We start from the raw sequence: 24,547 nt of genomic DNA, 5'->3' as shown, positions 1-24,547 counted from the left end.
ATCTGATTGTAAATATCAATTGTAATATCTGATGTAATATTAATAATAATTTATGTATAATAGAATTTTAAAAAAAGCATGCATGTGTTTGGTATTCAAAAGATTGAGGTTATAAGGATCATTGCTCTGTTTTTTTTTTTTTCTCTTCTAACATCTTTTAATTTAATAAATTATTAAAATTAAGTCTTAAATGTATCACCCAACAATCAAATCAACTTGTTTCACTTTATATATAATTAAACTAATTTTTTTCTACTAAATTTAAAATATTAAGAAAGTATTAAAGAGACAAAGAGTGTCAAAGACTACTCGGGAATCTTAATTTACATGAACAATGCACATGCATTGACCTAGTAATTGTTAAACGAACACCGCGTGCACAAACAACGACGTAACGGAAAAGGAAAGAGAGGCCGCGTGGGTCCAAGACTGACAGTTACATGATCCAGAGCAACCCCTCGGTTGGTTCATACATTAATCACAATGTTTCTTCTTCAACTTCAGTAGTACCTTGAATTAATCCATCGGTTAATGGCTTCACAAACCATATCCTCTGATTCGGAGTTTTTAATTACAAATCTATAGTATAACCTTTGTTAAATAATATACGATAACTAATAAGTTTTATTATATAATAATTTTTACAGTCCCAACTTATATCTAAGTCTGAATTTAATCTATTTGAAGATATTTATAAATTTTAAGTTGTTTCTTTTTTACAACTTACGTATGAATTTAATACATTTAAATCTCAATAGAAAATTTAAATTTACTGATTTATATCTTAATAAAATAAACTAAATATGTTAATGATAATCATTATTACTCTCTTAAAAAATAATATCTATTCTCTTGATTTTTGTGCTTTATTGTAAACAATTCTGCCGTTCAATTTTTTTTTTCCAATTATGCCTGAATGTTTGGGCGAGTCCTTCTAAATTTCTCTTCATTATCTTGATTTTATATTTTCTTAAATTTACTAAAATTTATTTATTCAATTAGTTAATCTTAATTAATTCATGTCAATCATCTTAATTAACTCGTGTCAACCTTTATAAAATGTAAAATTATTATGACAAAAGTTCAGACTAATTGTAAATCGTATGAGATAATAAATTGGAAGAAAGAAAATTGTACAAAAATAAATTGAAATGGTATATATGTCAAAATACTAGTTTTAAGATGTTTTTAGATCTAAAAACAAACAATTTAGCATTTATAATCAAACATTCAGAAGAGAAAACCAAAAATTTGACCATATAGAAAGACTTGAGAAAAAGTTGTTTTACTTGAGGAATAGATTGTGAGGAAGATTAGTATTCTTGGGATTGCCATTGTTGAGAGTGAAGAGTTTGGTGATCAAAATCCTATAAAACAATAACCCATCATGGCATCATGGGTCCCAGGGGGGTTATCAATGTAGACCCTCTAATGCTTAAGTCAATCCATCAGGGGTTCGCGAGGGTATTACTAGTGCAAACCTTCTTATGTTTAAGTCAGAGATAGAGAGTGGCACAATATAACAAATAAATAATATGAAAGATAAAAGAGATTGAGAGTAAAACTTAGAGGATATTGTACTTTCTCATCTAATGTACATTTCCTCTTTTTACACTTTTGAGTAGTGGCTATAAGAGAAATAGTAAAAAGTACAATTAAATTAGAAAAACTTATCTTTTATTCCGTAGGATTTGAGTTTGACAAAGAATTAGACTTGTATTGGTTTATTCTTTTTAAATTAAGATATGTTATTAGATGCAGGTCCTCGGGTTCGAGACAACTCATTTATGTCACGGTTGGGTTAATTAAAAATATGGATATAACAATATCATTCAAACATATTGATTTAAATCAATTCAAATTTTGGTAATATTCGAGTTTATTCATACTTAAGTTAAAAAAAAAAAAAAAAGTTTTGGAGCCAAGTTACACATTTTTCCCTCTTTAAAATTGTAGGATAGGAGATACTTACATACACTATAATTCTTCGTATTGTCTTGGGTAGATGAGATTTCATTGTCATTCTCTTCGGTCATCGGTTGATCAGAGCATAGGGATGTTGGGGACATTTTGGTCCTGAGCAGGAAACATATCTGAATGCTTTGGAGGGGCAGACAACTCCATCTGCTCGCTAGCTTGATTTATTTATTTAGCGAAGCTTAAGGTGAGTCTAGTCTAGTGCATGCATGCCATTGTCCAGAAGATTCAAGAATAAAAGATGGTGTATTCTTCCAACAAAAATAAAATAATCGATAAGGATGGGCTTTCAATGCGGGCCTAAGCTGCTTTTACTTTGCCCACTTTGCATGGCCTAGGGAGGTTTTGATGTTTTGGGGAATTTTTTTTTTTCTTCTTCATCAATCGTACTGGTGCCTTGGTGGGAGTTTCTAAATACCATCATGTCATTTCCAAATGTTCACTAACATTGTAAACATTCAGACAAGCATTAATTATATATTTTCAGACGGTTGATATCTTATAATATTGATGGTAAAGGTAGGAAGTATTTAATAACTTACATAAACATTGTGGATGCTGCTGGAAAGGTAGGGGCAATATGATATAAGGCCAGAGAAAAAAGCACATAATTAAAGTTTAAAAAAAATTTCCGTGAGCTTAGACTTAGAATTGTAATGATTACAAATTTTATTGACAATGTCAACCAATGAAAATTCAACAACTTTGCGACAGTAACAACTGAAGCGGTATGCAAAATCGGTGTGCCTTATAAATTGATTTGCTGGTGAAGCAAATCAATCCAGACAACTTTCGCAACACTCAATAAATTTTCGCTTTTGTACAATATTAATGGTGCATTTGAAATTGGGACCTGTCTATGTTACAGATTCTGTAACAAACATCTCCCGTCATCCCACCATCCGATTTTCTTTTGTTTAGTTTCTCACTCCACATCCAACCACATCCAACGGCTGATGCTGCAGTCTGTACCTTACAGATTCTGTAACGTAGTTTTGTCCTTGAAATTGAGGTTGAGCAGTTGGATCTTAAAAGTTACAGTATTAAAATATTTGATAAACACTAGTTGATGTAGCTTGCAAGCTATGTTATTATGATTTTTCACTTGTATAATAAAAAAATTATTATATGTTTAATAATTTTATCAAAATTATTATTTAAAATTTACATTTATTATATATTATTAACTTTTATTTCATAGTTACAGGTTTTTTTTCACAATAACTGTAACTTAAAAGATACAGCACCTCAATTTCAAACACATCTTAAAAGTGACGGCTTGCACATGTGACATGAATCAATGTAATTTTCAGTTTAATTAATTGGGGACTTACAACTCACATCCAAGATAACATCATATAAAGAGACGATGGCACGATGCTTTTATTAATTAGTTATTTCCATTTTCCTTTGAGCAACAAGGAAAAAAGGCAAAAAAAAAAAAAAAGGAAAAAAAACTGAAAAGTGGAATAGCCAAATGAGCCAGGGCTTTGATTTTCTCAAATGGTTGGTCCACATCCAGGGGTGTAAATTTTCTAGGAAAGTATGCGGGAACAACCAAAGCCATTATGATTCAACAGCGGTCAATACCTGACAATTTGAAGCACTTCAATTATCAACATACAACAATTTAATTTCTTTCTGAATAAGTATATATACATCTTGAAACGATAAAACTATCGAAGTATTCCAATTAACAGAATATAAAATAAACAGTGCTGCTATTTACCCCGATTCAAATCCCGAAATTAATATAAACGATGCTGTTTCATCTTCTTCTTTTTTTTTCGTTCTCCCTAAAACAACGCCGTTTTGGTTTAGTTAAGGCAACAACAATGGCAGCCCCAAATTGCTTTCTCTTCCTCTTTGTCTCACAGCCATTTGCCTTCTATGTCTCTGTAAAGCAACTGCTTTCTCTTCCCATTCGTTTCACAGCCGTTCGCGATCCACAACTGGCAGCCACCATCACACATACCCAGCCATCGGCACCACCACCACCGACAGCCATCACGCCTGGTAGCTACCTCGTTCAAGCTTTCCTTTTTGCCTTATCTAAGCTAAATCCAAATCACCTAGAAGGAAAATAAAAGCTTAAGGGTTTTGCCAAATCAATTTTTGTCGCTGATGTTCTTGAAATCGGTTTTGTCTAAGCCAAATTGGTTTTGTCGCTGAAACGGAGATGAAGAGAGAGCAATTGGGGCTGATGTTAACTAAACAAAACAACATCGTTTTTAGGTGAATGAAAAAAAAAAGAAAAGAAGATGAAACGACGTTGCTTGAATTAGTTTCAGGAGTTGACCAGGGATAAATAGCATTTGCCTAAAATAAAATAGAGATTTTTAATGTTATTTAAGATATTCTGAGAAATGCTTGTAAGTAAATCATTCATATTCTTCTTTGTGTTTTGTTTCGAAAATTTGTTAACCATAAAGAGTGAATCAAGTGCATCACCTTAACACTAGGCAGGCTCACAAATTAAATAATGCAGAATTATATCATTTAAAATAAAATACTTGTGAGTCCTATCACGAAACCCATTATACCTATCAAATGACAGGTCCTCAATAGAGAAGCAGACTTATCTCAACCTATCCCATATATGTTTCTCTCGCAGCTACCATGTCAGCTTCTGCGGTGAACCACATCCACATGTGCCAACACCACGCATCAAAGTTCCAACAGTTCTTTTAGGGCACCCAAAATCTGAATTCATATAATGCCACAATTTTAACGCAGTTTGAAATTCTAGCTGTAGACACTCTTGATCAAAAGTTCTGTATCGGAGCAAAGAGTCTTTATGCCTGAATAGCAAATATATCATATTTTAATGGGTCTAGAATAAGTAAGATTAATGAAAATAAATTATCTTGAGGATTTCTTCCACCCAAGTCCCGAGAATCTGACATTGAAGCTGAGGAGATAGAGACCGATCAATATTATTCAATAATTAAGAAGCCTAAATGACCAGCAAGTACAATACATAAGCAGATTTTTTTTTCCTTATTTTCTTTTTTGTTAATGAATTTTGAATGCATTTGCCCTTATTATCGTTAGTACTTAGTAGCGTCATCGCGTCTGGCGCATTATTGCATGTAAGTGATAGAGAACCAGAGGTACAAAGGGAAATGACAATCTTGCGATGCAACCACTTTCATCTCAACACCGCCAAGAAAATTAAAGTCGTACAAGTTACAAATTAATGAAGATTAGAGAGAAAATATTAAAATAAATCCCCCAATCAAAGAAAATATTAAAATAAATCCCCCAATCAACAGAATTAAAAATAAGTAGCCAGAAGAGGATTGGATTAGGACTTGGAATTATAAATCCGAAGCTCTCTTCGTCTGTCTGCGAACGCTTGTCCATGTCTCATTATCCAAAACCTCTCTATTTCCTCTGCTTTTCGACCCGGAATCCGCCCGGCAATCAGAGCCCACCTGAACGGAATCACCTTCTATTGTCACCCAATTAATTAAGTAATTAATTAAGCAACAAGATTCTGATCAACAAATCAGTAAGTAACAGTTATGCCAATATATACAGCTTCCGGCTGTCCTCTGGTTATATATATACGGTCATCAAGTCATAATAATAATAATAATTGATTATTGATCTTTAAAGCCATGAAAGGCAATTGAATTAAAATTAGGCTAAAATAGTAATCATAAAAAAATAAAGAATAAGGAATTCCTTGAAACAAATAGCCATTACTTTAATTGTCACTAATTTGTGAACCCAAAAATGAAAAAAAAATAAAAATCTGTACTTTCATTTTTTACTTGATTGTTATGAAGTAAAGAAAACCACCCATTTCACCTGTCTCCAACGAGTTTATACATTCTGTAAATGAGATCCTCTTCCTGCTCCGACATGTTAATGAATTCCCATTCAATACTGCTCACCTCTGAATAGAACATTCAATTTTAGGCAGCAAATAAAGAAAGAACCCAGAAATAAAGTAATTTGTTTCACAATCAAATGAATAAACTGATCAATTAATCAGAGAGCGAGGGAGTGAAGTTACCTTCAGAGTAAAAAGTAGTAGTAGTGGTCTTGGCTTGCTTCCTGCGACGCTTATCCATTCTTAAAGAGTTTATTGAAAAAGAAAGCAAAGTTTGTTAAGAGAGAAAAAGGAGAGAATGAGAGATGAGTGACTGTTTTAAAAGTAGAAAGATTTTGGCAATTATTAGTTGTTTTTCTTTTTCTGAAAATGGAATTTGGAAATTGTAAATCCCTATAACTTTTAATATTTTACCAATGGACTCCAAAGTTCAGTGCTGTGCCTGTCCTGCGGGCACAGTGATGGTAGGCAGGACAAGTGTAATGGGAACGACAGATCCTACCAACCAAACATACAAATCAAAATTCGTTGACTTGTAGTTGTTCCTGCCTAATGGTCAAAACTCTTTTATTTAGGGTTAATTAGGGCAGCAGGAGTGCATCAAATGCTGTAATTTACTGGACTATTGATCTTCTATTTAATTAGCTTATCATGTTTCATCATGCGTGAGAGAAGTCACGTCTCACATCTCACATCTCATCTCAATTGTACAATTTTTGTTGCTTCAGCATCTAAAAGTAGGATTCCCCTTAGGTGCAACTGTGGCACGGTGCCACAGTTGCACCTAATTGTTGGATGCAGTTGGATGTCAGTGGATCACACCAATTCAACTGCATCCAACGGCTAGGTGCAACTGTGGCACAGTGCCACTGTTGCACCGTAGCCTGATCCCTAAAAGTAACATAACCCATGGATGGTAAGACGTAGGCGACAAGAATTCAATAAATATATAAATAAGCACACACCTGAAAACTTTTTTTTTTATATTTTAAAATTTAAATTAAATGGTGAAGCACTGAAGCTGGCATGGAATGCTGCATCTCATTTTTGCCGGCCACCATCTATTGCAAGATGGAGAAAGCAGAGGAACCTCCGAAACAAATAAAATTGTCTCACCAAAAATGATGAAAAAAAATTAACGAAATTTAAGGTAAAAGGGATGGACGTGAGTTTCAAAGAGGGACAACGATTGTTTATTATTATTTATCTGGAGATTATTCTGAAGAAAAACCCAACACTGGAATTCTATTCTCTGGTACTATTTGATTTTGTCGGCTGGCAGTCCTTTGCACTTACTGGTGCTCGGCATCCAACCCAAGTAAAATTGAACTCGAAACCCACCTCTATATGATATGCCATCTTAGTTTAAATTTATGACTACCCACCATCAATTTTTGTTAGAAAAAAAAAAGAAAAAGAAATGACAAACGTACAATAGCATCGTCTCTATCCAATTTTAGACAAAAATAATGTGGAGCAGATTTTGTCCTTTTTTTTTTCCAAGATAACAATTGACAATCACAATATGCTTCAATGATTAATTTTCATCAACAATCGTCTGTCCAAGTCAAATCATTAATTAAATATAACGATTTTTAGCTGGATAATCTACAATTTTAGAGGGACAAACAGATTGTTGGTTTGGAGGCAGGAGGAATTTAGTAATAGACGTGTAGGGGATACAATTGACGAGCTTATGTGATTCATATTCAGCACATGAGCCCAAGGACTTCATCTGGCCAAGTGTTTTCTAATGCTAAACTTGCTTAGAATCAGCAAAGAGACTAGAGTCTAGAGGGCTTCTCCCCAAAAAGGGAGGAAAAGGGGGGAAGAAAATCAGCATAGAGAGGCCACTTCGATTACTCACTGTCATCGCTTCTCTAAGCAGCACCCATGCATGAGAAGCAACTCAAGCAACATAAATTAAGTAACAATTATGACATCAAGGGCATCAAGCATGGCAAAGCATGATGTGACTCTGATTCAAGCATCGACCACAAATTAATGTAGCGACAAGATAAGCTGCAGTTGTTGTTACATTGAATTGAATTGAAGGTACATATATTTTTTTGGTGCATCCATGTACAAACTTTGGTGCTCAAACTGTACAGCAAAATGATTGTGTGGTTTTGACTGCAAGAGTTGTTATTTAGCCTAATTGAGGTCAAACATACAAAATATTTGTCGACTGTTTTTTTTTTTTTTTTTTTGAATTAATATTTCTGTACATTTTAATGAGCAGAAAAACGAGAAGAACGTGTGTATTGGTTGCAATCGAGAATTTTAATTAAGATTTTAGGCATGCAGCCATTCTTTGACGACCCAGATTGCAGCGTAGCAAGGACTGGTAGTAGTATAAATGAAAAACAAAAGATAATAGTAGAAGAAAAAAAATGAAAATAACCACTTTATATTTAGAATCCTTTTACATAATCTTTTAGTTATTAGATAAATTTTCTTTTACCTTTTCGGAAGGCAAAGCCAAACAGAAGGATAATCAAGTTACCATAAAAAATTCTCAGTGCCTCCATTTTTGGCTGTATCATCAATAAAGCGGCTTTGTTAGTTTCAAAAAGAATAAAAATACAAATAATAAAGCAGCTTTACTGACGTTATGATCTTAAAAAAAAAAAAAAAAAAAAAAAACTTACAGTAGATCAACTTTATTAATATTGTATTTTAAGTCAAAATAAGGTAAATGATGGATTGAATGGTTGGTAGAATGATACAGTCAGAAAATGCACATGTCAAATTAGTTATTTAATATGTTTTGGTTGAACGGACAAATCGCATAGTTCAGTTGGTTCAAGAGGCTTCGATTTCAATAATGCATTTGGGTAAAGCTTTAGCAGAGATATCAATCACCTTTTCGAGCCTTTCTGTGCTTAAAAAAAAAACAGCTTTTGAATTTGGCTTCTTGTTGCGGGTAGCATAATTTGCATGTCTTTTTGTCGATCTTTTGCCTCATGGCATTTCCATCTAGTCTGGCTGGCTGCGCCTAACCCGGAAAACAATTTCAAAGGAGATCATAGGTATCATTGATATTTAGCCTCTTAAATGTAATTGTTATATTTTGGCTAACCCCTAAAACCATCCCACGTCAGAAATATAATTATAAGAAATTCATATAAATTTTAACAATTTCAAAATAAAGAAGAAACTTGAACAGTTAACCAATTAAATCTTTACTAATTGTTTAAAACAATATTAGTGATCACCAAACTTATATAAAGGAAAAATGTACAATTGATCAATTGTTTAAACTTTTTGTTTACTTTAAATTTGACAATATTGGCTAAAAATGGTTGCAAATATACATAGTGAGAAAAGTCTTGGGTGCTCTCGGTTTTTCATTAATTACTTGTCATATATATGTTTCAACCAATCATAATAATTTACAAACATTCATGGCAAGATAAATGGTTAAGGAACAGTACTTCAAGAGCATCAAAGACATTCTCTATGTAGTGAGAGTCTAAACTAACACTAGCACATATATCTTAGTCTAGAATTGACCCAAAAACTACTTTCAATACTGTTAAAAGACCATACTTGATACAAATTAGAAATATCTATTATATTTAGATTAGTTTTCTTATTGTCTAAGTTTTATTGTTCTTTTTCTTAATGGTTTATGGTTTTTTTTTTAGGTTTATAATAATTACTAGTAGTATATGTAGCCCTCTCTTGTAAACTTTGAAGGCAGACTTAAGTTCAATAATATTTTCAGTTTCAAAGCTTTGTATTGATTTAATTAATTACCAGTATTCTACAAAATCAACGAGTGTTAATCTCATATGTTTATGATATTCTTTCAAGTCAACATGAATTTAGCCCTTCCTTTATTATGATATTCTCAAGAATTAACCAAATATTAGAACGTTAAATCTTTGCTACTTCAATTTGGTATTAGAGCTTAAAGGTAGGTTCTTAAATTGTCTTTATCACTTGCCCTTCCTATTTTTTCACTTTTTCCCATATAGCTTTAATTAAAAAAAAAATCACCCTATCCATTGCATCTGCCACCAAGCACGGTTGTGTTGCCACCAATCAATTACCTCTTCCATCGATTAAGAATACCATTAGGATTAGAGAAAGCCGGTCATCAAACCCCAAGCAAGAACCACCATCAATTAGCCACAAAATTGCTAAAAAACAGCCATCAAATCTATGATCTTCGCCACTTTTATTCATCAGTTTCTACCGCCTATTGTCTAGCACCTCCACCACACAATCGATCAACTCCTCCCACTAGCACAATCTTTCGAAATACTCACCACCACCTGCGGGGATCAAAACCAACATAAACTGCCACCGCTTGTCTCAAATTTTATAAATTATCTTATTCATAGAGACTTTTTTTTTAATACAATGATCATGCCGTGTTGAAACATCACAATAGTCAAAATAAGCTTTCTTATTGGCACGCTATTTGGGCAACGTTCCTTTAATAGTTTGCTTTTGTAGTAAAGCATACATTCGGCAAAACCAATAAGGTAGCAGATGCACTTAGTCGACGATCTTCCTTGTAGATATGAATGCATAATTAAATCCTTGGATTTGACACATTTCGAGTCGAGAGTTATATGTTATTGACTCTTTCTTTATTCTTTTGTTATAAGATATTGTTGAAGGGTTTTGCTTAGACAATCATTTTCATGATGAGTTTTTTTTTTTTTTCAAAGGTAATTGATCATGTCTTTCTGACTCAAGTTTGAGACAAAAGATCATTGCAAAGCTACATAATGAAAGGTATTTGTCTAGCTTTGATAACAAACAATTATTTTTGGCCGACTATGAGTATGATGTCTATCATTATGTCAAGACTTGTCACATTTGTTAAGTTTTTAAGGGTATTGCAGTTAATGCAAGATTATATATGTCGTTGTCGATTCCAACACGATCTTGGGCTAACATTAGCATAGACTTTATTTTGAGGTTCCCCTATGCTCATAGGAGTATGGATTCAATATTTGTCATTGTCGATCGATTCTCAAAGAAGGCTCACTTTATTGCTTTCAAGAAGACTATAGATGCCATGATTGTTGCCCATCTATTTTTTAAAGACGTCTATCGCTTGCATGGCTTACCGAGTTCTATTGTATTTACTTGAGATACATGATTTTTTAGCCATTTTTGGAGAATGTTATGGAAGTTGAATCGCGTTCATTTGAATTTTAGAAGCACTGATCACCCACAGACAAATGGCCAAGCAAAAGTTGTCAAGTGCTCTTTAGGAAATCAACTATGTAATATAATTGGAGATAACTTGAAGATGTGAGATCAAAAGTTATACTTAGTCGAATTTGCTTATAATTGGTTTAAGTCCTTTTCAAGTGGATTATGGATATAATTCACGAGCATCAATCAACTTAGCACTAGTCTCTAATTTATTTCGCAAGAGCAGTAAGGAAAAGACTTTATATAGCGACTTCAAAATATTCATTCTGTTACAAACTAGTCTCTTGAAGGCCATTGAAGGTTATAAAGTTAAGGCAAATAGAAAGTGTCAAGCTCTAAAATTTATAGTGATGATCTTGTTTAGGTTATCCTAACCAAAAACCAGCTCTTAATTAAAGAATACAACAAGCTTTTAGCAAGGAAAATTAGATTTTTAGAGGTTATAGAGAAGATAAATCATAATGCCTACAAATTGAAGCTTTTGAATCATATCCGCACGGTAGAAATATTTAATGTCAAGCATCTTATTACTTTCAAAGGTGATCATGATGAAATACTACTAATGACGATTCAAATTCAAGGGCGAATTATCTTTGAGGGGAATGATACATATTAAGAATCTCTATCTAATTTATATAATTTTTTTGTTGTCTAAGGTTTGTTGCTCTTTTTCTTAATAGTTTATGACTTTGTTTTTCCTTTTCTTTATGTTTTAAGATAATTTCTACTAATATAAGTAACCTTCTCTTGTAGACTTTATAAGCAGACTAAAGTTTAATATAATATTTTCAATTTTCAAAGCTTTATGTAAATTTTTAAGTTTAGTTAATTCATAACATTTTGTAGAATCAATAATTCTTAACTCCTTAAATTTAAGATATTTTATTGGGTCAACGTGAATTTAAACCATTCATTTATCTTGATATTCATAAGAATCGATAAAATATTAGAACGTTAAATTTCCAGTGCATTAACATCTGTCATTGTCGAGTGCATCCTTCTCCAATACTCTATTATGCCGCGTGCATAACCCAACGTGTGTCTGCGTGCGAAGTTCACTTGGCAGTTCAATTAGAAAGCCAAGAGATCAAATCCTCGCCCTCCAAATAACTACAAAAAACACTCTCACGGCCACAGCCATACCCGTCATAATTTTCGTCCCCATAAACACAATTGACCCCTTTTTTTCAATAATTTTCTGGCCTTGGCACACACATTAGTGGCACTTATAGATAAGTGGCCACCCTGTATCAGGGTTACCTGGCTTCAAGGGTGTTTAACAAATTACAAAATCCCCTTGGGGGGTGGGGATGGGGTCCATAGGTGCAACATTTTACATTTTGCTTTGGAAATATACAAACCATACAACTATACAAGCCTGTGGTCGTACTGCTATGATGTTTACTTCAGGCATCATTCCAAAGGAGTATATGATGAGAAAAGATTCAATATCATAAAGAGATTAGGGGCAAAAGAAATATCAGTACAACCACCCGAGGAAGGAATCTGGTTGTACCAAGCTTGTCTTCTAGTTAGAGCTAAACATGTTGCTTCCTGCTGCTATCGTCACCTAAAATAATCGATTTACAGATAAAACCTGCAATCCCACCAATAAGATCTCTCCAAACTATAAATCTGATATTGATTGGCTACAACACCAGAAGAAGCTTGATGGTGCAACCAGAAGTACCATGGGAATTGAGATGGTTACCTAATTCCTAATTCTTCTTACAATTCTATATGAACTGCTGATCAAAAAAATTAATAACAGCGTGAATTCCATTTTCTGAAAGGTAAAATCATCAATGGTGCTGTAATTCTCTCACCAAGGTTGTCCCTTCCCCCCTAGTCGGCGTGCCAATTCGAAATCCTTTTTCACTAAAACAACAAAATCAAACAAAGAAAGTTTATTATAGACGTATAACTAGAACATACATAATACGCAACGACTGACCTTGAAATGCACAAAACCTAAGAAGCAATTCAAAACATCATGACATGATCTATGCAGATATCCATATCAGCTAAAAGATCAGTCATTCATGCCTAGAAACATTTAACGACTTGTTCAGAAATCAGATAGTATGTGTTCAGAAATCAGTCATTCCTTAACCATTCACTGCAGGCCTTTAATGATAATTTAAGGTCCATTTCAATATCAAACTAACTAGACAGGAATGCCTTTCTTCTTAACACAAAAGTAAATTAAAAGTCCAAAGGCAGGTCCTGGTCAACGTCATAGCATGCTCAGTTATCTCTTAACCTAGATAGTAAGTTATGATGCAAGTATACTATCTAAGTCTCAAAAACAATACTGGAAAGCAAACATACTGCAAATGCTGAATGATATATTTATGGTTGGCAGATCCAGTACAGGATACAAAGAAAGTGAAATGATTTTGCTGAAGGAATTGATTCTTAAAGCCAAAATTTCCCCTCTTCAACAATACCACTTCTTGGTTCTCCATTGCCAATATAATTTTAATGTATCCTCTTTAAGATTAAAATGATTCGTTGACTAAGAGACAAGCTCCTAAATTTCTCTCTTGCACTCAATGTATATGCATGCATATTTAAATCTTGCATTCACAAATGGAATGTTTGAATAAAATTTGATAAATAAGATATGCATACATCTCATTTTAAACCCAAAAGCCATAATTTAAATAAAAATTCATGAGACTGGATGCCAGTGCCCTGGACAAAACTGATGCATTAATTTCAACATGAAAGCAATGGCAACATCAAGGTGAAGAGGAAGTCTCACAAACCAAAACAAACAGAGCATGCTGTTTTATGCAATATATGCATGCAAATGGATAATTTGACATATCTAAAGAAAACTAATAATGGTTTACCGAGGTGGGCAAAATCCACTTGTCCAGAAGCAATCATAAAAATATAGGGGAAAAAAAACATTTTTCATCATTATAACAATTCTTATTAGCAAATCATTTAAGGTAAAAGATCAAGAAAATGATAATAGGAAATGCACTGACAGCACACCAATTGTCTCAAACCTAACTTACTTAGAGTAACTCGTTTTGCGTGAATTGCACAGAGCATTGCATCGCCAAACAAATTAACAAGAAAATCTTCTGCTGCCTACAAATATAGAAGAAACCATTGACTAAGTATGTCACCAAAACAACCAGGGTCTTCCCTTCCTTCCAACTAAAACCAAAAACATGGAAACTGATATCTAAAATTGCCTTCTCATAGCACAATTGATGATTACAAAAATGTGACTGAGCAAAATATTCTTTTTCCTTTTAGAATACTAGTTTAGTCAAGTCATGGTACCTCCTGCAGAGCAATTAAAGCTTCTGGTGTCCATCGATTGACATCTGGGGGAGCAACACGGTAAGTGATGGTTCTCACCTGAGACAGATGACAAGGGTTGTCAGCACCATCTGATCCAAAGCTCACTTAAGAACACAGCCAGAAAAGAAGATAGAACAGTGTAAAGTCAACAAGAACCACTGGCACTATATGCAAGTCAAATATGATTGATGGGTGAATGCTGAAAATTTTGTTTGTTTGGGTGCACTCAATTAATGATTGCATCAAAACTACTACACTACAGCAGAGTGGTGCTCGTTTAAAATCTTCAGAAACCCATACATTATGTCAACTGTTTTTAAAATTTTAATGGTAACAGACATTTCCCACTAAAGTTGCAAAGATCTACAAGTCAAAGTTTTACAAGTCAAGAAACTCATATCAACATTTCTTCCAAAGAAGAAACACTAAAGAAGTTGAAGGGTAATGACATGGACAATAAAATTCAGTAAATTAACAAGTGAACTAATTTGCATCCGTTTGTATTAACTGGTTTCCACGTCTTGATGATATTCCAAATAAAGTTCACTGATCCAGTTGACATGAAAATGACGCCTTTCCTGAACTAGCAAACTAATCTCGATCATACAAATAGAGAAACCCCACATATTTCAAACTTAGGAATGCATCTGAAAATTGCCAGGTAAACATCTTCAGGAGGTAGCAAATGAGTCCAAAAAACGACCACAAAATCCAAAATGCTAGTTCTGATAAGAATGGGGGAAAAAGATGCAAATGTGTAGGAGTACAGGGAAGAGAACTATCTTCAGTCACCAGTCATTTCAAACTATTTTGCAGCCTTTTTATTTTTTATTTTTCCCTTTTGAATCTTTTTGCCACCCCCTGAAGATAGTTACAAGGAAACTTCCAACCTAAAGTCATCTGGCTTGGTTTCTCTTTTTCCACTGTTTTATTGGTTTGTCCTGTACAACATAATAAACATTTGAGCTTGTGTATCTTATCACATTGAGTATGATTAGGATCCTATTACAACGCCAATTATAGTTTCCAGTGAAACATTGTGAAATGATACAAAATTATAAATTGCAAATTCAAAGGATTTAGAAAACACCACTGGAGAAACAGATTTCATCAATTTGTTAACAAAAAACCAAATGACACAAGGACTAGAGAGAAAAAATCACATACGCATCAAAGTAGGGCCAGCACTACAAACCAGTATTCTATTAGTTGTTAAATTGACACAACCTTCCCCTAGGAAACAAAAAAACTCTTATGTAAATGACATTTGAAATTCATAACATCCAACTCTATCCAGTAAAGTCTGATTGAGTCCCTTTTGAATCTTTTATATCAGCTGTAATAACTGCTTGCATATTTCCTACAACCCCAGCATCAACATCATTCAACAGCGCATCAGAGATTCTGTAAGCAAGTTCACAACAAGCATAATATAAGAAAACAACAGAGACAGACATATAGCTTACTTCTCTGATGAAGCTCATTCTGGGGATCAGCAAGTCCACAGATTTCTGAAACCGGCGAATCTCACGAAGTGCCTTTGTTCCTGGCCTGAGGCGTTGGCGTTTCCTTTGTGCAGTAGGAGCTTTATTTTTATTTTTAAAGTAATCAATCAAAAACTACTACATGTCATTATCTGCAATACCACCCACAACTCAACTTACAATAACAAAGAAATTAAGTGACGGTAACTCACTTCCTTCTCCCGCTTCACTCCTTCGCTGCCGACTTGTACCAGGTGACTGCAACATGTAATAGGAAAAAGAATAAAATTAAAAATGACAATATCATGAAAATTTTGGATCCTGCCCACTAAATTATTAATTGAAGAGAAAAACAAGGGAAAGGAATTTAAATTTTCCTACAACTAAATAATCAGTCCCTCTTAGCCAGAGAAAAGACGGGCGTTTTACAACCAATTGGCATCAAAAGAGAGAAAGTACGAAAAGGAAAAAAAAAATCATTTAGAATGCAAAAATTAAATTAAGTCAATCCACATTTACTCAGCAAACCATAAAACGAATCGGAGGCAGGAGAGAGAAATAGAAGTACCGAAGTCGGCGGCGTGGCCTTTACAGCTGCTACAAATTAAGAAAGAGAGAAGAAGTTGAGTTAGGGTTTAAAGCAAAAGAGGGGAAATCAAAACCCTAGGTCCGTTTACAAACGTTACATTACATTAACTACTTATTTTGTCTGTGTAAATTTGTGTACAAAATAATCAATTTATATGCTTTTGATTAAGAAGAGAAGGAGGTGTGCGAGCGCGACCTGCTTGGAGTCGACTACTTCTGCGGGCCATGTGTTTGGTTCTCGCCATTCATAATAATTCAGACGATTCTCTCTCTGTCGTCTATGCGCTGCTCAGTGTTTTTGCTCCAAATCAAATTTTCACCTACAATAATAAACTTATTGCTATTATATTAAATTAAATTCATTTCCCGCTTCGGTTTCATTTTGACGTTTGGAAACTCACAGTCACAGCTCACAGTTCACAACGGCTAGTGGTAGTCGCCTAGTGACCTCACCAACTCGCACCATTTTGTCCGTGTTAAAGCTCCACAATTTAAACAACACGCAACATATTAATATATATTATATATTCCCCGTAAAAATGACGCCATAAAAATTTCAATGTAATATTTATGCTTTCATTTCGCATCGAGCTCATTGAGCCAGCCCTTTGATCTTTCATTTTGAATCACGCGCTTTTTTTTCAATTTTTTTTTAACCTTGCTAGCCTCTTTTCTTTATATATATATATATATATATATATATATATATATATAGACACACACCAAAAGTTTTATGTAAAAGTGAAAACGTGTGCAACCAGTTTTCCATAATATACGTACATACATACCTATATAGAGACACACACATATATATATTTATGCAGGGGCGGCGCCACTTGAGAGCTAGGGGGCTTCAGAATTTTAAAAAAAAAAATTAATCTTTTTTTAGTGAATTTGAGATAACTTCAAATGAGGGAAATTCTGAATAAAAATTTCAAGATACAAGCTTATTGAAGTCAATGCAATCATTTGATTTTGTGATTAGCTTGCTATTAATGAAAAATATTCTTGGATTTGCACATGAGTTATCACAAGCATTACGAAAAAAGGATTAAGACATTGTGAATGCTATGAAATTAATTGAAGTGTATAAGAGAAACTTACAAAAAATGAGAGAAAACAAATGAGAGTCTTTACTTGGTGAAACTTCTTCTTATTGTGTAAAACATGATATTGATGTTCCGAATATAGATGATCTGTTTCGAACTCAAGGGAGATCACAACGCAAGGCTCAAAAGATCACAAATTTACATTGTTTTCGTGTTGAATTATTTTATGCAATTTTGGACATGCAACTTCAAGAACTAAGCAATCGTTTCAATGAGACGAATATTGAGTTGTTTCTTTGTGTGGCATGTCTATGCCCCAATGACTCATTTGTAGCTTTTGATAAACAGAAACTACAGTGGAAATGACATTTTCAGTTATGAATTTTGTAAAAAATCTTCTGCGAAATCGGATGGGAGATCAATAGTTGAATGATAATCTTGTTAGATTCATAGAAAATGATGTATTTTGCAGTCTTGACAATGAGGTTATTCTTCAATGTTTTCAACATATGAAACCTCGTCGAGGACCGTTATAAGTGTGTTGAATTAAATACTTTAATAAATTTTTATTTTGATATATGTTATTTGTTGACTACTTTCTTAAATTAAATTACTATGTGAACTTAGCCCCCTAAAAATAATTTCTGGCACGACTAATGTATGTATGGAAAAATAGTCACAAGTTTTCACTTTTACATAAATTTAAGCATTAATTACAATTCAATGTTTCATAACACAATTGTCAGTCATTTTCTTTTGCGAGGCTTGGTCCAAACAGGAAGGCATATATTTTGATAGTTTTTCTTTTAGGGCGTGATTGGCAACTGCCATTACACTATTACATTAAAGCATTATTCTTGTAGTAACCCATGTTTGACAGTAATTTTTAATTACATTATAATTTATTAAAAAACTGATTAATACAATGAAAGGAGTATAAAATAATCTCACGGGGAGATGGGGTTTAAATGTATTGCATTAAAAACTTTGTTCAAATTTTAAATTTTATCATTTCACATTTAATATTCAATAATTTATAATAAATTTATATTTATTAAATCTTAATTTATATTTATATTTATATTTTAAACAATAATATATTAAATCTAATTATTTAATAAATAAATGTTGATACACTATTTTATTTTTATTACATAAAATCATTTTAATTATTTTACTTTAAATATAAAAAAACTATTTTAATTATTTAATCATTTATTATTTACTAAAATGCTAAATGTAAAAATAAATTTAAATAAGGACATTACCAAATAAATATGAATTCATAACTAATTTTAAAATTTAATGTTATATTGTATCATAATATAATATAATTTATATTATATTATCATCTATATTGTAATAACAAATATAAAAAAAAATTATATTATAATACAATATTATGTAATAATATTATATTATTTTATAATTTGATGATAGTCTATTATTAAATCATTTTTCTGTTATAAAAATTAATTTATGAAAAATAATTATTTAATAACTAATTAAAAAATAACACAACATTAAATATTAAATTTTTTTAAATAATATTAATATTAATATTATATAAAATACAGACCATACTACGTCAAACAAACCATTATCTTATAACCTTATGCAATGCTCCATAATACAATACATTTAACAATATAACAATATAATAATTAACAATATAATGTGCCAAACGCATCCTTTACATATCTCTATCTAATAAAGAAACCATGGATGATCCAATTCAATAGACACACAAGTGGCTCTGGCTTATGCAGGCATACGAAGCAAATCTACAAGACATCTGTGACCATTGCAAAAAGTAAATCAAGCAGCATAAAGAACACAACATGATGAATGTGGCCGACTGACTATTTCGTGATATAAGCAATTCGTCGCGACACATTGGACTAAAAGTTTCAATAATAACTGCAGATTGCACAACTCACTAGGTAGCTTTCATATTCCCAACCATAGCAGTTGCCTGTTATAGAAACATACTTGCAGATGCTTAAATCTGTAACAATCTAGGGCTGTGATGGGGTAGGAGAAGTTGGAGGCTTCAAATCTGGATACTGCAAACAAGAAAGGATGCATGATTTGTTAGCATCTCTTAAGTGGAAAACTCAAAACTCACAAGACTTAAGAACAAATTGGCTAATTGCAAGGATCTCATGTGCAATGGAAGTAAGCATTACAGCAGGGTATGGTGAAAGAGATCTTTGAAATCTAGGAAGTGAGTCTGCTTTAACTTCTGTTTTGGGCACCGAATTTACTTGGGGAGGGGGGTCTGCAGCTGCTTCTACTTTTGGCTGGGGGACAGCCTCAGGTGAATCATCTGCCTTCTGGACTTTGCTGTCAGTGGAGGCAGGGAGAGCCTTGCCATTTGCCGGTGATGGTAGAAGTGTCTTTCCAATTTGCTAAGTTTCCCAGGTGCATGCAAACAAGAAATAATTATGGACAATAAGTAATAGTTTAGATATAAAAAATTTAAAAAGAATTCTATTGATTGTCAATTCCAGCTGTACGAGGATCTATTCACCTCTTTCTATTAACATTTATTTCTCTGTATCAGTTCACTGTCCTGAATTATGAAATTCGAAAAAGAGGAACAACTACCAAGACTGTTACACTAAATAGTAAATACCTTTATGTCATCAGCAAGCTCTTTAGGGGCGACCTTGGTGTTCAGGAATTCATCAACCTGTTGTAGTGTTTGTTTCCGATCCTGAAACATAAATCAGTGAAGGAGAGTGAACTTAAACCATTTAGGATCTGAAAACGATGAGGTTTGAGTAATATTGTGCCGTTATGGGATCAAGTCTGTTACTCTAGAAAAGTGTCAGCGATTTACCTCTGCAAACAGGAGCTTCTTGCTAGCAAATTGAACAAGAGCAGCTGAGCCTAGAATTTGCAATATCGTTTCTATCTGGCAAAGATATAGCAGAACTCTGAGTCTTAAATTTCACATCATAAAGCTGATATTGAACGAAAGGAGCCTGAAAAAACTAATATGCGAAGGACTCAACCAACCTCTGAAAATGCCAAAACACCCAATCCTGCAGCTGCAGCAATTGCAAGGGTAACAGAAAAGCCCTCCGAGCCCTCCTGCACATTAATAGTCAAGTGTTCCCACATCATTACAAAATCAGGAAAATGAGCTAGTAAACCTGTCGCAAGAATTTCATAACCGAATATGTCAATTTTACCCTTGAGGGTATTTGAACAGAAATTATTTATGGTAATTACATTAAATTCTGTTCATATTTTCTTTACATGGGTTAAAAATACCAGTTCAAAGTTAGAGGATAAATAGGCTTTTCGAATTCAAAGAAAAAGGAAGTTCCCATCAGGTGTATTAAAATTAAAAACTAAAGTGCTGTAGTAAATAGAAATAATGCAATACGTACTCCAATTGCACCACTGATAGTTTCTGTCAAATTGCTCAGGTCAAGACCCAATGCTTTCTTTGGCGGTATCCAAGGAAGACCACTGTTCTGCAATATTTCCGTAGATCTCTCACTTTTTAAATGATATTCAACAGAAAAAAGAATAAGATTGCAGGAACAGCATATACCATCCATCCACGAGGTCCTTCTGCTCCATCTTTTATAGTGTATGCATTTTTGAATCCATTTATGGTGACCAACTCAGCAACCAGTTCAGAGTTCCCATCAAATCTGGCTTTCATCACAGGATAAGCAGGATTAACTTTGCATGTCAATTTTCAAAATGACAAAGAAAGTAAGGACAAAGAAAATGTATAGCACATAAAGTTGCTACAGCTATGCATCAACACAAACCATTTCATTCAGCGGCAAAGCCAGACTTTGAACCCAGAGCGTGCAAATTTAATTTATTTCAAGAATTTGATTTTCCTCATGCGTTTCTTAAATTAGTTTTGGATTTAACACATTCATAATAAGTGATCTTGGTGATGAAATAAAATTTTGAGCCTCCTTTCTCTGATATTCTTCAAAGCCAGCAGGGACAAATAAAAAATTTTATCTGGGGCAAATAGAATTTTTAGCTGAAAATGGTTTTCAGAAAAAAATATAATCAGCCCATTGGTCCCCATGTGGCTCTGTCGCTGGACTCTCAATAAGAGGACACTTGTATCATTAATGGGAGTGCATCCATTAGGAAGTTTTCAGGACCACAACCACAGGCTCGCGGTTTCTGAAATGTACTTTTGAGGTTTGTGAGTAGAACTTGGTCTGCTTCAAACCACTTGGTGGCTAGGAATTTGGATTTGTGTTTCCTTATTTTATCAATCATGCTAGCACTCAATGGTTTCATGAGATTTTGCACAACTTATTTAAGCAACGAAATGGATGTTATTTTAAGTTTATAGACTTCATTTGCAGGCTATGTTACAAGAATCATTTCAACTTGACAACAAATGTAATAGCCTCTAGAATTACTAATATAGCATTGTCTCATCCAGCATTTCTATTTGTACTACACAGATAATCCCAACTATGCAGACCTTCAAGCTTGCTGGTTCATTGAATTCCAAAACAAAACAGAACTTTAAGTCTAATCTTGACAGCAAATGGATTATAACACACTCTATCGTATACCCTCTAGTCACTTATTTCTAAAAAGATTTACATTTCATAAATAATGTGAATATTTTTCTACCATTAATCCCTCTCTTCCTCTTTGACTTTTTAACTAATCACTGGTAAGAGAACAACTGGGTTCTGAAGCTTACTTGTCTAGAATGAACAATGTAGTATTTTCTGGTTCCTTGAACTTCAAAGACAGCTTCTTCAAGAAGCCCGGCTTATCGTCACCTTTGTAAACAATCGAAACCGGCCTCTTCCCCAAACCCCGGACATCAGGACTACCTACTTGCCGAAATTCCACGGGAGCTCTTATATCAAGCAACTGGGCACTCGCATCGTCACCCAACTTTGCATAAGCATTCCTTGCAGACTCAACACCCCATGACTTAGGCTTGTTCAGAACCTGAGACAAAACTAATGGAACAGCCAAAATGGTGACACCACCAGCTATAGCTAAAGGATTCTCTGTTCCAAAACTGATTACGCTGTCAATAAATCCACTTGCATCAACATCAGATGCTGAAGAGCCTGCTGACTGCTGCAGCGCTTCTTCATATGTTAAAGCTTGAGCTAAACCAGTACCAAGAACTGAAGATAACAGCACTAAACCGCCATGCACACTCTTTGCAAAACACTCTAGAAAATTTTGTTGGGTGGTTTTATTAGAAGCAGAAGTTGCGAGTTTGGGTAAAGAAGCCGTGGAAAGTGATTGAATTTTTCTGGGTTCTGATCTTCTGTCACAAAGAACCGATAAAGGTATCAAGCCCGCTGGATTGAGGGCCTCCATGGCATAATTTTATATGATCTTTTGGCCTCTCAAAGAATTGATGGAAATGCTTGAGCCAGCATGCTATGTAGAATTTGTTTTCTTTTCAGGATGTGATGGAGAGGTGAGCAAGCAAAGGCCAGAGAATCACAATCTTTAGCTTCAGCCTTCAGTTGGTCCAATTTGGCCGACGTACTTACAGTGGCGAAGAAGTGCTCACGTGGAACGAGATACGAGATCTTTTCCACCCACTGAATGACACGTGGCAAATCAAGATGATAAGTTTGCGATCATGTTTTTCGGGTAAAATGATTTCATCTGATTGTGTGGCTGAGAAATTTTCCGAAGAAAGTTTTAGAAACTCCTTCTCAGCAGTACATGTACAGCGCATAAGTACAAGTTAAAATAAATTCCGTCACCTCTTTAAAAAGATTTTATTTTATATACATTGCTTCTTCAAAGAAGAACGTTACTTCAAATATTTCTTACCCGGAAAAAAAAAGAAAAAAGAAAAAAGAGTACGTCGAATGCTTGTCGAAATAAATGAAAAATAGAAAATAGGAATGGGCCCAGCCCACTGCAATTTCTTTCTTTTGTCCAAATTTACTTAAGTAGCGTTTGTTTTTTTGTTTGAAATCTGAATAAATTTGAATTAATTTAAATTTTGAATAGATCTGAATATTTGAATCTAAATAATATATTTATTTTTTCGTCTGAATCTCAGAAAATAAGTATTAAGTTGTTTATTTTTTTCAACTTAAAAAGTTAAAAATATATACTTTTATATTTGTATCCTTATTAAATTTGAATGTCAAATAAATAATATATTAAATACCATAATATTTTAACATTTATAAGTAAAACTATATTCAAGTGAATACATAATATTTTAGAATTTTAATATATAAAATACCATAAATTTTAAATTTTATCATATATAATATAAGAAAGAAAAAACATAGATATTTTTATGTGGGGTAAATGTCTATAGGTGAATTTTGGGATAGACATGAAAAATAAACTATAAAGTAAGGATATTTTTGACATTAGCAAGTAATTGACTTAATTGAGATTTCTCCATTAAGTAAAAAGTCAAAAAAATTAACTTATTTTATTAAGTCAAAATTATCTAAAAAGTCTCATTAAATTATAAAAACAAACAACTCTAATTAACTTAATTAATTAAGTTAAATCACTTTAAGTCATTAAGTTAAAAAACAAATACTACCTTAGATTATAACTATCATCCGTCCGCCCGGCTCATCAAATTTGAGCTGGGCGAAGAGGGAAGGAAATCGATTATCCTCGAAGTACCATTTCATGGTAAAATATCTTCATTGCCGTAACATCCCCAGATTCCTTCAACCCCGGAAGCAAAATGCTCATAGTTTTGTTGTTGGAAGCAAAGCGCAAGAACAATTCTACAAACACTGGCCTTGCCTCTTTCATTTCCTTTTGAGTGCAATATGCTTGAAGAAGTGCATTAAACTCTTCGCTATGGAATTTCCTTATCCCTACAAAAACTTCCCTCTCCATCCTGTCAAGTGCATCGAGGGTTTCTTCATAGGATTGAAATCTCGGATTTATTGACAGCATGATGCTCATGGACTTGAGTGCGCGCAGCGAAGGGTGAGTGCGTTGCACTTGTGTCATTAGCTCCCAAGCTTGATCGAAATGGCGCATACGTGCGAGGATGTGAAGGTTCTTTTCAAAAGCTCGAGAGGTTGGAGTGGACTGGGGTTGTTGAAGGATGAATTTGAAGAATCTGAGGGCTT

At 33.5% G+C, this 24,547-nt stretch overlaps 3 protein-coding genes across 5 annotated transcripts; all 3 read right to left on the bottom strand.

Annotated features, from left to right (window-relative positions):
* Positions 1-5,091: 5,091 nt before the first annotated feature.
* Positions 5,092-6,207, bottom strand: LOC102613816 (transcription factor CPC). Its single transcript, XM_006491182.4, has 3 exons — positions 6,002-6,207; positions 5,794-5,881; positions 5,092-5,414 (listed from the first exon to the last, which is right to left on the bottom strand). The coding sequence occupies exons 1-3, from the start codon at positions 6,057-6,059 to the stop codon at positions 5,285-5,287; spliced, it is 276 nt and encodes a 91-aa protein (XP_006491245.1). The 5' UTR covers positions 6,060-6,207; the 3' UTR covers positions 5,092-5,284.
* Positions 6,208-12,412: 6,205 nt separating this feature from the next.
* LOC102614120 (histone H3-like centromeric protein CENH3) lies at positions 12,413-16,949 on the bottom strand. 3 transcript variants are annotated; one of them, XM_006491183.4, is made up of 8 exons: positions 16,797-16,948; positions 16,592-16,715; positions 16,376-16,404; positions 16,020-16,065; positions 15,790-15,908; positions 14,303-14,380; positions 14,029-14,104; positions 12,413-12,877 (listed from the first exon to the last, which is right to left on the bottom strand). In XM_006491183.4, exons 2-8 carry the CDS (start codon positions 16,638-16,640, stop codon positions 12,822-12,824), a joined length of 453 nt encoding a protein of 150 aa, XP_006491246.1. In that variant the 5' UTR covers positions 16,641-16,715; positions 16,797-16,948; the 3' UTR covers positions 12,413-12,821. The 3 variants fall into 3 exon arrangements, with proteins under 3 accessions (XP_006491246.1, XP_006491247.1, XP_006491248.1); XM_006491184.4 differs by having other exon boundaries at positions 16,376-16,401; positions 16,797-16,947; XM_006491185.4 differs by lacking the exon at positions 14,029-14,104 and having other exon boundaries at positions 12,745-12,877; positions 16,797-16,949.
* A 2,135-nt stretch (positions 16,950-19,084) lies between these two features.
* On the bottom strand, positions 19,085-22,991 carry LOC127901020 (rhodanese-like domain-containing protein 4, chloroplastic). Its single transcript, XM_052436808.1, has 8 exons — positions 22,153-22,991; positions 21,013-21,115; positions 20,846-20,932; positions 20,469-20,543; positions 20,290-20,364; positions 20,083-20,163; positions 19,634-19,855; positions 19,085-19,510 (listed from the first exon to the last, which is right to left on the bottom strand). The coding sequence occupies exons 1-8, from the start codon at positions 22,791-22,793 to the stop codon at positions 19,463-19,465; spliced, it is 1,332 nt and encodes a 443-aa protein (XP_052292768.1). The 5' UTR covers positions 22,794-22,991; the 3' UTR covers positions 19,085-19,462.
* Positions 22,992-24,547: the final 1,556 nt, after the last annotated feature.

The sequence above is a fragment of the Citrus sinensis genome, chromosome 3 (genome assembly GCF_022201045.2).
Source record: "Citrus sinensis cultivar Valencia sweet orange chromosome 3, DVS_A1.0, whole genome shotgun sequence".
Classification (NCBI taxonomy): domain Eukaryota; kingdom Viridiplantae; phylum Streptophyta; class Magnoliopsida; order Sapindales; family Rutaceae; genus Citrus; species Citrus sinensis.
Note: the sequence above shows the minus strand (reverse complement) of the source record. Positions and strands in the feature narration are given on the sequence as shown.

What these genes read in the sequence shown, in the direction of transcription:
- LOC102613816 (XM_006491182.4), bottom strand. Translation starts at nt 6,059, where the DNA reads ATGGATAAGCGTCGCAGGAAGCAAGCCAAGACCACTACTACTACTTTT. An exon ending in TACTACTTTTTACTCTGAAG is followed by an intron (nt 5,882 to 6,001) that starts GTAACTTCACTC and finishes TGTTCTATTCAG; the next exon opens with AGGTGAGCAGTATTGAATGG. An exon ending in TATAAACTCGTTGGAGACAG is followed by an intron (nt 5,415 to 5,793) that starts GTGAAATGGGTG and finishes GATTCCGTTCAG; the next exon opens with GTGGGCTCTGATTGCCGGGC.
- LOC102614120 (XM_006491183.4), bottom strand. Translation starts at nt 16,640, where the DNA reads ATGGCGAGAACCAAACACATGGCCCGCAGAAGTAGTCGACTCCAAGCA. An exon ending in AGGCCACGCCGCCGACTTCG is followed by an intron (nt 16,066 to 16,375) that starts GTACTTCTATTT and finishes TACATGTTGCAG; the next exon opens with TCACCTGGTACAAGTCGGCA. An exon ending in CTTTAATTGCTCTGCAGGAG is followed by an intron (nt 14,105 to 14,302) that starts GTACCATGACTT and finishes CTATATTTGTAG; the next exon opens with GCAGCAGAAGATTTTCTTGT.
- LOC127901020 (XM_052436808.1), bottom strand. Translation starts at nt 22,793, where the DNA reads ATGGAGGCCCTCAATCCAGCGGGCTTGATACCTTTATCGGTTCTTTGT. An exon ending in GTGTTTTGGCATTTTCAGAG is followed by an intron (nt 20,365 to 20,468) that starts GTTGGTTGAGTC and finishes TATCTTTGCCAG; the next exon opens with ATAGAAACGATATTGCAAAT. An exon ending in AGAAGCTCCTGTTTGCAGAG is followed by an intron (nt 20,164 to 20,289) that starts GTAAATCGCTGA and finishes TTTATGTTTCAG; the next exon opens with GATCGGAAACAAACACTACA.